Source organism: Salvia splendens, chromosome 6 (genome assembly GCF_004379255.2).
Source record: "Salvia splendens isolate huo1 chromosome 6, SspV2, whole genome shotgun sequence".
Classification (NCBI taxonomy): domain Eukaryota; kingdom Viridiplantae; phylum Streptophyta; class Magnoliopsida; order Lamiales; family Lamiaceae; genus Salvia; species Salvia splendens.
In genome coordinates this window covers 7273485-7290868 of record NC_056037.1, presented here as the reverse complement: position 1 = coordinate 7290868, position 17384 = coordinate 7273485, and the positions used below count along the sequence as shown (strand labels likewise).

The 17384-nt window shown below is 34.4% G+C and overlaps 3 protein-coding genes across 5 annotated transcripts; 2 read left to right on the top strand and 1 right to left on the bottom strand.

The window, feature by feature from the left end:
• Window positions 1-3128: 3128 nt before the first annotated feature.
• Window positions 3129-6025, top strand: LOC121807284 (gibberellin 2-beta-dioxygenase 8-like). 3 transcript variants are annotated; one of them, XM_042207501.1, is made up of 5 exons: window positions 3129-3270; window positions 3379-3453; window positions 4253-4689; window positions 5009-5330; window positions 5489-6025. In XM_042207501.1, the coding sequence occupies exons 2-5, from the start codon at window positions 3415-3417 to the stop codon at window positions 5726-5728; spliced, it is 1038 nt and encodes a 345-aa protein (XP_042063435.1). In that variant the 5' UTR covers window positions 3129-3270; window positions 3379-3414; the 3' UTR covers window positions 5729-6025. The 3 variants fall into 3 exon arrangements, with proteins under 3 accessions (XP_042063435.1, XP_042063436.1, XP_042063437.1); XM_042207503.1 differs by having other exon boundaries at window positions 3149-3270; window positions 3385-3453; XM_042207502.1 differs by having other exon boundaries at window positions 3129-3453.
• A 664-nt stretch (window positions 6026-6689) lies between these two features.
• On the top strand, window positions 6690-9012 carry LOC121807033 (probable pyruvate, phosphate dikinase regulatory protein, chloroplastic). Its single transcript, XM_042207215.1, has 3 exons — window positions 6690-7272; window positions 8133-8775; window positions 8857-9012. The coding sequence occupies exons 1-3, from the start codon at window positions 6823-6825 to the stop codon at window positions 8958-8960; spliced, it is 1197 nt and encodes a 398-aa protein (XP_042063149.1). The 5' UTR covers window positions 6690-6822; the 3' UTR covers window positions 8961-9012.
• Window positions 9013-12149: 3137 nt separating this feature from the next.
• LOC121808707 lies at window positions 12150-12770 on the bottom strand. The gene is made up of 2 exons (XM_042209301.1): window positions 12350-12770; window positions 12150-12270 (listed from the first exon to the last, which is right to left on the bottom strand). The coding sequence occupies exons 1-2, from the start codon at window positions 12768-12770 to the stop codon at window positions 12215-12217; spliced, it is 477 nt and encodes a 158-aa protein (XP_042065235.1). The 3' UTR covers window positions 12150-12214.
• Between the last annotated feature and the right edge of the window lie 4614 nt (window positions 12771-17384).

Sequence of the window (17384 nt, the reverse complement as noted above, 5' to 3'; positions counted from 1 at the left end):
TCTCGATTTAAATTATTTTTTCGCACAACATATATCAAATTAAAGATAATTTTATAGGGATTCCAAGGGGATCCTACATGCATATGTTTCGATGTCAAAATTTGATAAAATTTTCGTAAATATTCATAAATTTCGTAAAACAACTTTATATCAATACATGTTACATAATACTATGTCAATACATTGCTTGTACAATATCAATATGAAATTTTGTTGACATTGTCATATCTTCGTGTTGATATATTTAATATACTATGTTGACATTGTTTTCGTAAACCCTAAATTTAATAATTGTTACTCCTTCCGTCCCACTTTAGCAGTCTCAGTCACTTTCGAGTCTTATCTACATTATTCTCTCTCTTGATTTACCATTTCTCTACTTTAACTATTTATTATCATTTTCATAAAACGAATGCTCAAAAGTGATTGGGACTGCTAGCGGGACGGAGGAAGTATTATCTTTTTAATTTAAAAAAGGAAAAACGAAATTGGCATACTATCCGTGCTATTTTTGCTGATCAGTGCGCTTCTTTCCTGTCACGATGCTAAACTTCATAACCCCTTGATGACTAATATAGTCATATTTATATACTCCATAAGCGATATGCTTTTAAACATTTTTATTTATTATAATATTTTAAAATATTATTGGGATAATTAATTTTATAATTTACATTAAATATAAAATTTTAAATTTTTATATATTTATTTATAAGTAGATAGAAATAGATTAAATCTAGCTTTAATTATGAAAATAATGATATACAGTATACTATTTTAGTACTATGTAATGTTGCGAAATTGAAGATTGCCACTATAGACGAATATGTTGTCTAATTCTCAAGTTTATTTTAATATTCATGTTTAGTATGCTAATTACGAATTAGTATATCTTCTGCGATTGTAGTCTAACATTTTGAGCAATTGTAAAATTGGATAGGTTTTTTAATTGCAAAAATTGAAGATTGCCACTATAGACGAATATGTTCTCGTCTCCAAGATGCATGTATCTATCACATCGTTTTGCATTCGATTATCTGGCATGTAATAATAATATCATGACGAAATGCTAATGCAATTTAGATTCAAGTAGGATATAATTGAGATTATACAGTAAGATTCTCACGTCACACTTATCACGTTTAGGGTCTTATTATTAATGAATAAGTATCATCATGAACCCCACATAAATATGATCGCGCATGTGAACTAATATGAATTACTAACAATTAAGCTTTTAATTTCTTATTGGAGCCACGATAGTGCTTTGCTATGAGGTTTTACTGTTTTCAGTTATTTAATTTACTATTTTAAAACTGTTTTTATACTTATATACTTAGAGGGGGTACGGTTAGGTCAACTGAAATTAAAAAGATCATACGCTTTGTATATGAAAAATAAAAACAAATATTAAAATTTATAAAACTATTATAATGGTTAAAAAAGTGAACCGATTTGATAGAAAGGTTTGGGAATATGTTTTTCACTCAATCTTGTTGATATGAGTATACATTTACATGCCTCTTTATAGGCTCAATAATACATCGTAAGGTAAGTTCATAACCCTAATCAAATCTCCTATACAAGGTAAGTATCAATTACTAATTCCCCATTGATTGTGATTGCAGGGAAATCGGCCTCTTGATCCTCAACAATCTTTCCTTCCAACACTCCCCCTCAAGTTAAGTGATGGGATCACCAATACTTAACTTGTCCAATACGCATTGAAAAAAGTGCGAACTTACTGCCTTTGTTAAGATATCCGCCAGTTGATCCTCCGACTTAACATAAGGCAATACCACCACCTTTGCATCAATTGTGTCCTTTATGAAGTGTCCATCTACCTCATAAACAGACTTCCCACTAAAATCCTAAACAAGTGATTGCAGGGAAATTGGCCTCTTGATCCTCAACAATCTTTCCTTCCAACACGATTAACCAGTTATCCAAGGATTAATCATAATAAAGAAAAAAAAAATTTGTATACTCCATATTGTGTGGTAAGGATTGTTACTCCATCCGTCTACAAATAAATGTCTCATTTTTTTACCGGCTTGAGTTTTAAGAAAAAAGTTGACTTTATAAAAGAAAGTGATAGAAAAAGTTATGAGATTTTTTTTTCATACATAGGAGTTCGAGATACATTCGGCAAGCGAACTATCCCAACACAGCCCCTCGTGGCTCGAATACTTAGCTTCCCTCCGACGAGTTCGGCCCGTGAACTAGCCAACGTCCGGCTTGTAGACTAGCCTCCCTCCGACGAGTTCAGCCCCGTAGACTACCCGCCACCCTCAGACGCGTCCAGACTCGAAAGCTTGCCAAGCCCCAAGGAAACAACCTTGAACAGGCCAACAGGGAAATTAACCCCCAAGTCGCGCCATCCAGGAGTCGAACTCAAGACCTCCAGGATGGCGCCATATCCGCCCCCATGGCCAACTGCGCCAATGGGCTTGGATAGAAAAAGTTATGAGATTGCGAGTCCTATTTTTATATACTAATTTTATAATAAAATGTGAGCGGAGTAAGTTAGTAGAATGAGAGACCATCTTGCCAAATATAGTAAAAGTGAAATAGAACATTTATTGGTGAACAGACAAAAATAAAAAAAAATAGGACATTTGTTGGCAGATTGGAGTATTTGTTAACCACTGATTTTTATACATATAATTAAAATACTAAAATCTAATCGATACCCTGAAATCCTGAAATTATATAATTCCAGAAAACTAATCACCATAATCAATCACTTGAATTGGTAATAATATCATCACATGAATAATGGACGGTATTTATTTTCCAAATCAAGAAAATACGAGATAAAAACTGGGAAGCACTAATATGGTAAAAAAAATCCATGTTTTTTTTTATTAATTTGCAACCATAAAATTAAAAGTGAATGTGAAGGTTTATTATCCAATTGCAATAGAAAATCCACTCTAGATATTGAAGATTAGTGATTGCAGTATGAGCCGCGTGTTCATCTCTTGAAACATAGACTCCCATTTCTCTATTGAGAAACAATAAATTTGAACTCCCATTTCTCTGGTTATAATTATTGAAGACCCCCTTTTCCCTTCTATATATATATATATATATATATATATATCTGCTCCAGCCATCCTGGACAACACGCATATTCCTTATCGGCAGCTCTATATTAACCCCTCTCTTTCTTCTCTTCACAATATTATATTATCTCTGTATTTTCGCTATTTTTCTTTTCAACATCCATATTTCACCATCTCATTTCTGCCTTCTAAATCAATAAAAGTAAGTTGCTCAGTTTTTCACTCTTCAGTTCAACACTATAAATTATCTAATGTGTGAAATATCTCATGAAAAAAATGTATTTTTGACATGCAACAAAATGAACCGAAGCTTTAGGATTAGAGCCAAGTTGAAGACTCATTAACAATGGTGGCCTCTGAGAATGACTCGAAGCATACAAACCAAGTAAGCAAAACTATATTTTCTAAATGCATAATATATATTACAATGTGTTAATTTATTTAATTCACGAGCACAAACGTGGTGCCTATGAGTAGAAGTAGAAACATACCACTAAACATTGTTTTTCCACCCTATTTCTTTTAGTGTAGTAGACATGTTACATGTGCACTCTGTATTTTTGTTCAATCTCTTTATCTATTTTGAGTATATTTCAATTAGGCTTAATTTGGGGGGACATGAACATAAGATAGTCAAACTTTGTCTTACAATCATATATTTATCCAAATGTCAATGTCCGAATATACAATAATATTGTCGATGGAGCCCATGATTCATATTCAAATAAATCAAGATTATTAGACACATAAATATATGCACATTTTATTATTTATTTCTAATTCTCCAAATACTACATGTCTACCAGTCGAAGTTTGTTCATTTATAGTAATTTAATCTATTCTAGATTGATATCTTGTGAAACTAAGTTGCATAGAGTGATGGGGGTCCTGCTATTCATGATATATATTATGGTGAATTATGTATTGGAAGCTTCGAGTTTTACAGCACAAATATTATTCAAAACATGACACCTACCCCATCACCACACACACACATAGTTCTAATGAACTTGTCTTCAAACTCATCAATATTGTAGATACTTGATGTACAACGTTTTCATCGATGACAAAACAAGAATGTTTGGCACGCAAATATTGTTCCTCTTTAAAAGAAAATCTAGCTAGTGCTTCTATCACCTTCTCTTCCTGTCATTTTTGAATACTAATAATTTGGTTATAATAAGGCGAGGAGAATGCAAGAGTCGGCTGATCCACCATTTGAGACAACATACAAGAGACTATTGGAGAAGGTGATGTCGGCACCAGAAGTTTCGGGCGTGGGGGAATGCGAGCTTCCGATGATCGATCTAAACGAGCTGAAGATGGGGGAGTTGTCGAAGCGGGCATGCAAGAAGAAGATCGCCCTAGCTTCGCAGGAGTGGGGTTTTTTCCAGGTGATAAATCATGGGATTTGTGGAGAGGTTCTAGAGAAGATGAGGGAGGAACAAGCCAAGCTCTTCGCTAAACCCTTCTCCGACAAGGCGGCGTACAACTTCTCGTCGGGGAGCTACCGGTGGGGGACGCCATCCGCCACCTGCCTCGCCCAGCTCTCCTGGTCCGAGGCTTTTCATGTCTCCGTCAGCGACCTACTTGCCTCACCCAACACCCACAATAATCTCAGGCATTTTCAATCTTAAACCTTTTCTTTTCTCATTGCAACATTCAATTTTAAATCTACTAGCTACTCCATTAATCAAAAATTGAATACTCCTACTAAACATTAATCAAGCCAACTCAAGTTCTAACTTAATTGTATAGTTAACTACCACTATATTATGGAAACGAATAGATTTAAAGTGCTTGTAATGATCAAGAAATGGCCAAAAGGGCATGTGAGACATATGAATGTGTTGTGTCATCCCTTGCATGCATGCTAGCTTTTGCAATTGAGTTATGTGAAAAAAAATTGTAATGATTGTTTTTTTGGTATTGAAATTCAGCTCAATAATGGGGCAGTATGCGAGGATGGTGTCTGAATTATCACAGAAATTGGTGGACATATTGGCATCAGAATTGGGGCAGAAATCAGATTTCTTCAAAGAGAACTGTGTGGAGAGCACATGTTACCTAAGATTAAACAGATACCCAGCCTGCCCTATTCTCCCACAAATGTTTGGCATAATGCCACACACTGACAGTGACTTCGTCACAGTGTTGCACCAAGACCAAATCGGTGGACTCCAGCTTGTCAAAGATGGCACCTGGTTTGCTGTTAAACCTAATCCTCAAGCCCTTGTTATCAACATTGGTGATTTGTTTCAGGTATAAATATAGTATATGTATATCCACAATTTATTTATTAGAACTGGGATGGCATTGGCGTATATATATATATATATATAGGTAGACAATTAAATACTAGAAATAAAGAAGAATATTGCAATATGCAATAAAATTGGATTGAAAAATTGCAATTGCAGGCGTGGAGTAATAACGTGTACAAAAGCGTGGAGCATAGGGTAGTGGCAAACCCTGTATATGAAAGGTTCTCAACGGCATACTTCTTCTGCCCATCATACGACACCGTTATAGCAAGTGGGATTGACACTTGTGTTTATAGAAGCTTTACCTTTGGAGAATACAGAAAACAAGTCCAACAAGATGTCAAGTTTTTTGGCCACAAAATTGGACTTCCCAGATTTCTTCTACAAACTCACTAGATCGTATATTATAAGATGACTGCGAAATGCCCACCGTTGGAGGCGCAGACAGTACCAATGGCAAGTGTCGGATCCAAAACTTAATTATGGAGGCGGCCGAATAAAATTAAACGCAATACTCACATGGTTCCAGAATTGTAAAGGCATGCACCTCGAGCACTTGTACGACACGTTTAAGCACAAGTACGATGCTGTTTTTAGTGATAAACACAAGTTGCAACTGTATTTAGATATAACAAAATTTGCAAAATAGTTTAAGATTATAGCATGGAATGTCAATTATAGCACTTGGGTAGCTTTGGGTAGCTTTGAACTGATAATAATTCATGGATATGTACAGGTAAAGTATGTACGATAAAATCAGTATATTTAAAAATCAGTATATTTATTTTAAATTTAATTTATTCCATTAATGAACATTCTGAGTTGGAATATGTTCTAGTTGGGCCATTTCACAAAGAAATTGAGTATAAAGAGCCCAATATGTTTTTAAAATGTGTATTTCTTTGGGCTTGACTCTTGGGCAATTGATTTAACCTTGTTAATATTGGTAGTACTATAAAATAGGCATAGCAATGAATCCATTTGCAAGAATAACAATTTGCAAGTACAAAGAATTTGATTGTAGAGAGTAGAGAACTTGTGAGATCGAGGAGAGATTTTAGTCCACACTAGCGAGGGTAGATGACAAAATAAAAGCAACAAAAAATGTCAATCATTACATTTGTTAACTGTCAAGATCATAGTTTATGGTTTATATTTGATTATGACGTATTGATATACTCCAATAAAAATAGGAGGATAAATCGAATATACCGTATTACTATTTTTTAAATTTTTATGAATCATATCCGATTAATATGAAATCCTATAGGCTGCTAATTAAATAAGAAAGAATTAAACTGAAAGAAGCAATATAACGATATTACATAAATATTCAGCCAACGAAAAAGAGTTTAAAAAGTTGTATCACAATCTGACGAAGGGAAGAGTTGTAGAATACCGAAGGTCTCGACGGTGCCACGTAAAGCCCGATATCTCAGTGGTAAGACACCAAACCGAAACACCCGCATAAACTAAACGATAAACAGAAAATGATTTCCTCCTCAACCTTATCCTCCTTGTCGAACATCCCGCCAACGCCGTCGCAGCCCATCGCCCCGACCTTCTCCGATCCTCCGTCTTCGCCTGATTCTCCGTCGCGCCGAATCAAATCAAGCCCGCAGCTGAACCGCTGGTCAAGAGCTCGCGCCGTTCGGTCCGGCCGTAAATTGAGCCGCCCGGTTGACAGATCTGCTGATGTGATGACTGCCGCCGACTCTCCGGCGAGGCTAGTCTCCGATACTAATGATAGTAGTGGTAGTGGAAGTGAGCAGCCGCTTTTTAGCGACGGCGGGGAGGGGTTAGCCGCCGCTAAGTCGATATACATGGTTTCTGACGGAACGGGGTGGACGGTGGAGCATTCCGTCACCGCTGCGTTGGGTCAGTTTGAGCATTGTTTGGTGGATCGGGTTTGCCCGATTAATACCCATTTGTTTTCGGGGGTAAGTTGCTCTTTTTGACTGCTTGATTTTTCACTGGACCCATTGCTTAACTCACTGCTTCATTTTATGAAATGAATATTTATGTATGATAACTCTTATTAACACTCGATTTGTTAATCTTGTTTGTTGGAATGAATTAGAATATGAAATATTAAATGCAGATGTAGTGGAGTTCTAACTATGATTGATAGTAGTGATAGCCAACGATTTTTGTGGGAACTATTATATGGTTGCTTAATTTTTGACATGATACAAACACCCAGAACTCAATGGTTCAGAATCTCGTGTTCGTGTTTTTATCATACAGATGTAACAAGGCCAAGGTGATAATTTTGTGTCGTGTTTGTATAACATCAGAATCTCGTATTAGGTTCGTGTTGGCAGTCAGTTGAATTTGTTTTCGTGTTGTGTCCGTGTTTGTGTCATTATGGTGTCAACAACATGACACACAAATTGGTCAGACCAGACCTATTTAAGAGTTTGGGTATGGTTTGCACGAATGGTTTTAATGACCAATCTGAAATGCTAATACTGTATATACCAATCTGACTTGGCATTACAGTTATTATTTTCTTCCCGATTTCGAGTCTTCGACATAATATTTCTGGGATTTAATGCTATTTTTGTTTTAGTTGGCTCCAATAATTTAGAAGCAAGTATATTAAAACTATGATGCATATCTGTATCAAGATCTTCACTCATAGTTGTGTTTTTGAAGATCAATGGTATAGACTGTATTTGAGTTGTGTCACTTTCATGTCCATGTTGTGTTCGTGTTTGTATAAATCGTGTTGTGCTTGTGTTCTTTGTGTCAAGCAGATTCTTAACAGACCGTCGTGTTCTTGTTCATCTTTTTAAAGATCGATGATGTAGACCGATTGATGGAGGTGATCGCACAAGCGGCCAAGGAAGAAGCGTTGCTAGTATACACTCTCGCCGATCCTTCAATCGCTGAATCAGCTCGACAAGCCTGCCTGCTGTGGGGTGTGACATCTCTCGACGTTCTTAGCCCCATAACCGAAGCCGTTGCTTCCCATCTCGGCGTGTCTCCTTCCGGCCTCCCTAGGTGGGCTCCGGGACGGACCAGCTCACTTGGGGAGGACTACTTCCGCAGGATTGAGGCCATCGAGTTCACCATAAAGCAAGATGACGGAGCATTGCCCCGGAACCTCCATCAGGCCGATATCGTCCTCACGGGTGTGTCTCGTACAGGGAAGACACCGTTGTCCATATACCTCGCGCAGAAAGGGTACAAAGTGGCGAATGTGCCGATTGTCATGAATGTTGATCTCCCGAAGACGCTCTTCGAGGTCGACCCCGAGAAGGTGTTCGCCCTCACGATCAATCCGGTCGCATTGCGATCAATCCGACGAGCAAGGGCGAAGACGTTGGGGTTGGGGGATAGTGTGATGAAATGCAACTATTCAGAAATGGACTATGTTAAACAAGAGCTTGAGTTTGCTAGCAATATTTTCCAGCAGAATCCCATTTGGCCTGTGATTGGTGAGTTGATAAAAACTTTTGTACACTTTGTCCCTTAATATTTGTCGTTGCGATCTTGATTCATTTGGTTTTATGATGCAGAGGTTACAGCTAAAGCAATTGAGGAAACTGCTGCAATTGTGCTACGGCTTTACCATGATAGGAAAAATAGATGTTCAATGCCTAGGATTTCGAAACGCTACTGAATCTATGTATTTCTTGTGAAATGCATTATAAAAGGATTAGTTTATCGTTTAAGTCTGTATAGCAATCTCTCTGCCCCATATCAACATCTGAACTTTCCCTTTTATTTTATTTAACGCTTTTCATCTGATTTCTTAGAATACCACATCCCTGTTCTGAAATGCATAAGTTAAGTTAAATAGGGCCCGATGATATAGCTATATGATTGTGAACTCCTGAAATACCCCAGTTGGATATATGAATATATAGTTATGTACTGTACTTTAATTTGTTTGACCAAAAGATGGAAGTTGAAGGTATATATATCCAGACTTGGAGATCAATTCTGCAAACTGATCTGGATCTGGATTTTGTTGGAGCATAGAGTCTACAGGTGCTGAACACTAGAGCCATGATCCAAGTGAAGGAAGACACTTTTCTTGGAGATGGAGCTCATGATGCACTCCCACAACCCAAAACATAGCTGAATTCTTAGGCCCGCGTTTCTGGCTGAGTTGAAGACGAATAGTTATAATATAGTTGTTTCCTTCCATATCCTGTCAATGAAAATATAGTAAAAGTTTCCTGGCTTACCAAAGCCCTCAGGTAAATTGGGTAAACAACAATCCTGTGTTCTTTACTGCTTCTCGTTATTATTGTGCTGTGTTATTTCCTGACAGATTTTGATTGTTTTTAGTGTGGTAGTTTTACAGTTTTGCTGTCTATGTCTTGTGATTGCTATTGTCATTGATCTTGCTGGTGTAAACAGGCATGTAGCATTTTAGAGTATGTTCTTTTTTTATTGCAAATGGGTGGAAAACATATATTTTCATCATTTTCCCCCTCTTTATATGGATTTTCAACGTGCAGTCGATCGACATGAATTTATAGGTACAGCAGATGCTAACCAAAAATGATGTTTCTACAAAGATAGATGCTTAAGGTAATAATTCCCTCCATCTACTGTATGTAATGTAAACATTCAAGACTATCACAGGGGTCATCTTTTATTATCTAGTACTCTAGTTGTAAATAAAATTGTGTTAGGCAAATGAAAAACCTTAAGCTTCTTCATGAACAGAGAGATTCATCCGTTTATGGTTCTATATATGCTGATTCTCTGCATAATGATCTTTCACATGATTCTGAGCGTAATATGCATCCGTTGCTGGTGTATCACAGAGGCGTTTTATGGGAGAACTGAAGCAACAATGTTATGGAAGATAACATTGACATCAACTCTAGCCATCTAATAAAATGAGGGTGGGGGATGCTACATTGTAAATGGTCGGGATAACTCGGTTGGTAGAGCAGAGGATTAAAAAGTTGGGCCTCCCAGGGGTCGATCTCGTGACCTCCCCCAGGGGAAATTAATCCCTAAGTTGGGCATCCCAGGGGTCGATCTCGTGGCCTCCCAAGGGTCGAACTCGTGAGTTATAGGATGGGCCTCCCAGGGGTCGATCTCGTGGCCTCCCAGGGGTCGTCGATCTCGTGACCTCCCCCAGGGGAAATTAATCCCTAAGTTGGGCATCCCAGGGGTCGATCTCGTGGCCTCCCAAGGGTCGAACTCGTGAGTTATAGGATGGGCCTCCCAGGGGTCGATCTCGTGGCCTCCCAGGGGTCGAACTCATGAGTTATAGGATGCCGCGGTATCCTTACCTCCCTCCTCAACCACTTGAGCTAGGGGGTTTGGATTCACCAGTTCAAATCTAGTTCTTGACATGTGGTTTCATTTTTTTTGTCTTTCTTTTATAAATACTCAAGTAATTGATATGAACAGATACTTATTGATTTTAAATCTGGATTATGGTCCTATTTTTCTTTTATCTATCTTAACGAAATATATCCCATCTATAAATACTCTAAAGTAGACGGAAAGGTTTCTTTAATTAATAAAATGCAATGCTATTTTTTTCTTTTTTTCTTTAATTTATAATACAATAGCGGAATTTGATACCCTTCCATTTCTTGGTATTTTCATTCCGATTCAACATTCCCTAAGATAATAGAGATCTCATTTATTCCGGTTAATCTAGAACCAAAAGTCGAATTCTTTAATCTCTGAAATTTTATACATGGAAGTGACTTCTTATCTTTCAATAATCAACTTGTATTTTATAATAGAAATTGAGGGAAATATAATCTTTACACAAAGGCCATCCTATCCAACTTTTAGACATCAATATACATTTCAAGCGTGGATGATTATCATAAAAGATTCCTAACATATCATAGGATTCTCGTTCTTGAAAATAATTTTCAAAATTTTCTATAATTATGCAATAAAATAATCTATATTGATACTATCTAATAAAATATTAAGATTTTTGTCAAGAAAAATCTGGATATATAGAATATATAAAAATAGAATAGAGAATTCTAAAATATGTGAGGAGTACCTATATAAATAAGTGTGTTTGCATAAGTTGACAAGTTAAAAGCTAAAGTGTTTTTCTCAATTTGCCAAAATTACCAAATCTCCGAGGTCTGTCTATTCACTCGACTTCATTGAACTCCTAAATATTACTTCCAAACTAAATAAGCCTCCTACATATTTCTTACATATTCCAACATTACTATATTTAAAATATTAATTTTTCTTGTTGATAACTTTCAAACTTTTAAAAATTAATGAAGCATTTTTTTTGTCAAATGTACATTGAAATATATTTTGATTCATAATTTTATTATTTTATTTTGATGTTTACCATAAAAAAAATTATGTTACATATATATATAAATTAGAAATAATAATTTATTACATCAATAGCTACGTAAATCGTCTGATTGATATTCTACCTATATATGCATCATAATTTGTATCTCAAAGTAATTTCAAGATTTAGATATAGATTGAATTTTAGACTAAAATTATATTTTATTTACAACATTCCCATTCGACTAAGATAGTATGCCTCTTGAATAAGTAAATATTTAAGCGTAAAATAAGGTGACTCAAAGTAAAAAAAAAATATGGGATCTTCTATATTAATGGTAAAATTGTTATCCTATCTATCTGCTCATTCACATACATATCTATGTAGAATCATTCACATCAGCACACATTTGTCAACTATTGTTTTATGCAAATTAATGTAGATTTATATACACTTGTCAAATTTCAATGAGAAAATTCATATCTTTATCGAACATAATTATTCTTGAGAAACAATCACAGTGCTAAAGATAGAATCCAAAATATCCAACAAAAAACATAGTCCTTAAAATTAATTCAATGTACCAAATGATTTCCTCAGAATCAAGAATTTGTAAAATTTCATCTTTGAGCTTGAGATCCTATCTCTATTCCAAGACTCTCATCCATCCAGTTACCTGCATTTCAAAAGAAATGAACAAAATCTAGATGTAACAAAAATATAAGAAACATAAAATAAAAAGATGAATGACATACTTTGAGAATGGCATAGAGGTGGATCTTCAAAGAGAGAAAGAGACATCTGTTTATGAGCAACACCAATGTCGAATAAGATCAATCCGGAGTCGGGGTCGTAGACAATTATATCCTTGACGGGCAGCCAGAGAAAGAGCTCTTCCTGAGTCAAGCCCTGGAGCCCGATGAGGCGGCCGTAGGTGAGGTTAGCTCGGACAACCCTGTCGTAGAACACCCTAGTTTCAAACTTGGTGAGGCAGGGCCTCTCGAGATAGACTTGGAGGAGGCCGTCGTCGTTGAGGTCGTAGGAATTCACGACGCTCTTGGGAAAGAGGCCGGGCGGGAGGCCTTTGCTCTTGAGCAGCTCATAAATGGAGGTGGAAGTTGTGGCAACAGCTACAACAAGGAGATGAATTAGGAGAAAACTGAGTCTTCTTCCCATCTCAGATTTTGCTTAATTAATTAGTGGGAGACCTTAATTTTTAAAGAGGGTTTGGTTTATATGTGGTACTGAGTGCTCCTTTTACTCATTCTCTTCTTTATTAATTCATGACACGCGTTCGATATTGTTTTTCTTTTTTTTATGTTTTCTTTTATATATATATATATATATATATATATAGAGGATTGTGATCAAGATAGAACCATTCTTAAACGTAGAACAAATGCCAAACGGAGGTCGTTAGATCTTTTAATCCAATGGTGTTGATTTGCACAGCAACTTCCCATTACAACCAAAACTATTATTAATGGGTGAATGCAGAGAAGTGAAAAAATAAAGCATGCATGGACTCTTCTTCGTTTCATTCATTCATCCATCAACATGTGAGTTTTTTCACATGTTGAGTTCGGAATGTCGTGAAAACATAGTCTAATATGTATGATTTTTAATCTTGACCGTCGTTTTTTCCTCATCCAATGAATAAAATATGTAGAGTTCTAGGTTCTACACTTAAGAATGGTTCTATCTTTAACGCAACCCTATATAGGATTGTGTATATATATATAAATATATAGGGTTGTGATCAATTGAGATTTTTTAGCCTAATTGAGAATTGAGATGCATTATTAGCCACTCATTTTTATTAAATGAGTGGTCCAGAATTTACCACATGGAAAATATTTTTACATTAATTAATTGTGAAAGGGCAGAATGGTAATTTCATCATACATTTTATTTAATAAATATTTTTTTATTTTTTAAAAAAAATTAAATTTTTTTTCGATTTTTTATTTTTTTTTTTATTTTTTTGTCAACTACATATACAATTCATGTCAACTACACACATATAATGTCAACTACATATACAATTCATGTCAACTGCACATATATAATGTCAACTACATATACGATTCATATCACCTATACACATATAATGTCAACTATAACATGTTGACATTTGATGTGCAGGCTATTGACATTTGATGTGCAGGGCTATTGACATTTGATGTGCAGGCTACACATCGTAGTTGACATCGCGTGAAAATTAAAAAAAATTAAAAAAATTTAAATTTTTTTTTTAAAAAATTTTAAAAAAATTTTAAAAAAATAAAAAAAATAAAAAAGTAATTTTTTTTAGTTGTTGACATTTTAATACGAGTTGTTGACATTTGATATTCTGCCTATTGAAATGAAATGACGATAATACCCTTAGTTGATATAATCTACTTGTAGTTGACATTTCAAAATGAGTGGCTGAAAATGCATCTCAATTCTCAATTAAGCTAAAAAATCTCAACCTAACAAGACCCTATATATATATATATATATATATATATATATATATATATGTCTGTTAGAGTAATGTGCAACTCTAAAAATGAAACTGCTTACTCTATATATATAATTTGCACCAGAATTACTACAGTTGAAGCACAAACAAAATAAAATTGTACTAGCAAATTAAGAACCATAAATCAACGTTGTTGTTGAAGTTTTATGAAAATTGAATCTAATTTGGAATAATACTAAGATTTAAAGATAAGAATTAAATTGCAACTATCTCTGTAAATATCACCTTATATATAATAATCTACTAGTGTTAATCTTAAACACTAATTCATTAGATATTCATAAATAAATGACGATCCATACAAGTCAGCTCACCCTTTGAGAGTTTGAAATTAGTCCATTTGTATGGAAAGTTCCAAATGATTTTGGATTTGTAAAATAAAGGTATGTTTTCTGTTCACAAAAACAATTTTTAGAGGTATCCAACAGAGACTTGTGTTTTTATAACAAAAATGCCTTTTTGAAGGGACGAGTTTAAACGTCAGCAGAATAAATACAATACAACCAACAACGTATACATAAAATGAACAAGACGACACAACAAATAACAAACCAATGATTTAAGCATTTTAATTAGTTCGGTAGTATTCCTACTTTTGTAGGATTGAATGAATGTGGTAGGAATATTTACGGAAAGCCTTAAATGACGGGATATATAATTTTATTCATTTTGAGACAATAAAATTTAATAATTAATGAAATTAAGCCTTCGTATATATACACTCATATTTGCTTATAACAATGTGGTTTTTTGCATTGAACCATGCCAGTCAGTATATATGGCTATTTCTTCTAATTAAAAAAAGGCTAACATTTCGATTAATTATAAAGAATTCGAAATCTCATTGCTTGAACCAAACCAAAACAAAGACGAACTTGAACAAGGATATAAATTTATCCCAGTTGAATATCAATTCAGTTATTGGGCAACAATCGAAAATATTAAAGCCCAGCCGGTATTTAAGTAACACCCAACTCCATTCACTGCATCACAGGTTATGATGGAGCAGAATTAAAAAAAAAGAAGAAGAAATTCGGTGGATGATTAAATTTGATATTAGCACATCTGAGCATTATTGAATAAATAGATAGAAAACTTTATAACTTCCTGTGCTAATAATTCATGAATAGTTTTAATATTTAGCATGACTCCAATTTATATGGAAGTCTCAACACTACACATGCATACATCAGTAAAAATAAATATTAGTAATGAAATTTATAAATATGTACTATTAATTGCTACAACACAATATGTTAATTATAATAAAAAAATATATATATACTGCATAATTGTTGCGCACTATAAAAAAAAGCACGTTTTACCAGCAAATAAAAGTCTGATTGTATTAACGCTATCCACTGGTAAATTTGTCTGTCGATAAAACTCGTTTTTTGTATTGCTAATCCACAACTATTTGTGAAATCCAATATTCCATTTAATAATTTAAATTTGGGCCAAATTAAAATTACATGGCATAAAATTCTGGTGTCGTGTAAATATCAATTTAGCTAAGCGCGAATTCGTCAAAAAAAATATTGGAATACATTAAAATTGATGTACTTAAACGCCAATTTTATAGAGTATGGGAAAATTTAATTCACTAAAGCTACATCTGCAGCCGATTAACATTCAAAATGATTCAAAATAAACCTTTTGAATGATCTATTTATCTTAATTGTTGGTATAGGACAGTTGTCATTCTCATTGATGGAGATACAATACCATATGTTCACATTGCTATTCATATGTACACATCACAAAATGTAGATTTATACGAAAACCGAGAAAATATTTGACAATCATATATTATAGCACCTAGTCATATACCTATATATGCTTACATTCTCATGCTTAAGCCAAACCAAATTTTGAAATATGAGCAATTTTAGATCTGTGTTGGATTGGCGATTGCACAAGGCCTAAAGAAATAATTAAGGGCTCAAAAGGGAAAAAGTATTTGAATCCACAAATAGATTAATAATGTCTGCGATTTAGTAATGGACCAATGCTTCCCACCTTGTATGATGGGTTATATGGCTCGTGTAATTTCTATAATAAATAATCTTAGCTCAAGATTCAAGGGGTTGGGATCGATCTTATAAAAAACTAGCCCATCAATTTTCCCATTTTGTTAACTAATAATAAAAAACCTAAATAAAGTACTTAGCCCACGTCGTCTTAGCCTAGTCATAAAAAGTAACTTCAAATCTGAATTATTAACTAATACTCCCTCCGTCCACCATTAGGAGTCCCAATTTTTAGCGACATGAGTTTTAAGAAATGTTAAGAAAAGTGTGTGAAAAGAAGTTAGTGGAATAGGAGTCTCACTTGTATATATTAGTTTTAAATGAAATATGAGTCGAATGAGTTAGTGGAAGGTGTGACCCTATTACCATTTATAGTAAAAGTGAACCAGGACTCATATTCGCTGACGGACTAAAATGGAAAAACGGGACTCCTATTCACGGACGGAAGGGAGTACTCCTAAAAAATTTCAATATTCCTTTGGCCACATAACTAATGGTGTAGGTTTAGAGGAGAGCAGCTTCACCAACCTTGGATTACTTGGAGTCAACTTTTTATAATATGTATTTCTATAAAAAGCTACACGGCTTCAAACGTTTTTTTGCTGACCATAAGGTTGAATATGTAAATATATGATTAGTTGAAGATGTTTATATATCTTTAGTGCATTAGTGCAATTGTCAAAATTGACTAGAAGAATAGTACAATCTAAGAAAAGCAATCAAAAGAAAGAAAGAAAACTCAAAGTCAATGAGTACTTTTGAGTGGTGTCTATTGATCGCCTACAACATTTTCATGACAAAATAGACTTCAAAATAAAGCGACATACAGCATATATATGTATAATTAAAGGTGGTTTGAGAACAAATGTAGGATAAGGTTTAGCGTATGATGCATTTGTATTACATATGTCGCGCATAATTAAAATATAAAATTTAAATATGATATTAAAACAAAGAATGAGAAAATTATAATAAGTTGGTTTTACAGATTAAGAATAAATCTATCAATTGCCTATTAATCCATACCCGGCCCAACAATAATGGGGACGACCCGCCATAAAAGTTAAATTACAATTACAATTACAAAACAATTAAAATCCATGTCAATGTAGTACTCCATAAATAATATTATCAACAAAGTAGGTGAATATCAACTATCGTAGTCTTTAAACGTTGCTTTATGAATGCTAAGATAAATTAGATAATGATGTTCATGTACATCCAACTAATAAA

Coding starts and splice junctions, on each gene's coding strand:
- LOC121807284 (XM_042207501.1), top strand. CDS start 3,415: ATGGTGGCCTCTGAGAATGACTCGAAGCATACAAACCAA. Junction 3,454..4,252: donor ACTCGAAGCATACAAACCAA/GTAAGCAAAACT, acceptor GGTTATAATAAG/GCGAGGAGAATGCAAGAGTC. Junction 5,331..5,488: donor ACATTGGTGATTTGTTTCAG/GTATAAATATAG, acceptor TTGCAATTGCAG/GCGTGGAGTAATAACGTGTA.
- LOC121807033 (XM_042207215.1), top strand. CDS start 6,823: ATGATTTCCTCCTCAACCTTATCCTCCTTGTCGAACATCCCGCCAACG. Junction 7,273..8,132: donor ATACCCATTTGTTTTCGGGG/GTAAGTTGCTCT, acceptor ATCTTTTTAAAG/ATCGATGATGTAGACCGATT. Junction 8,776..8,856: donor TCCCATTTGGCCTGTGATTG/GTGAGTTGATAA, acceptor TTTATGATGCAG/AGGTTACAGCTAAAGCAATT.
- LOC121808707 (XM_042209301.1), bottom strand. CDS start 12,770: ATGGGAAGAAGACTCAGTTTTCTCCTAATTCATCTCCTTGTTGTAGCT. Junction 12,271..12,349: donor ACCTCTATGCCATTCTCAAA/GTATGTCATTCA, acceptor TTTGAAATGCAG/GTAACTGGATGGATGAGAGT.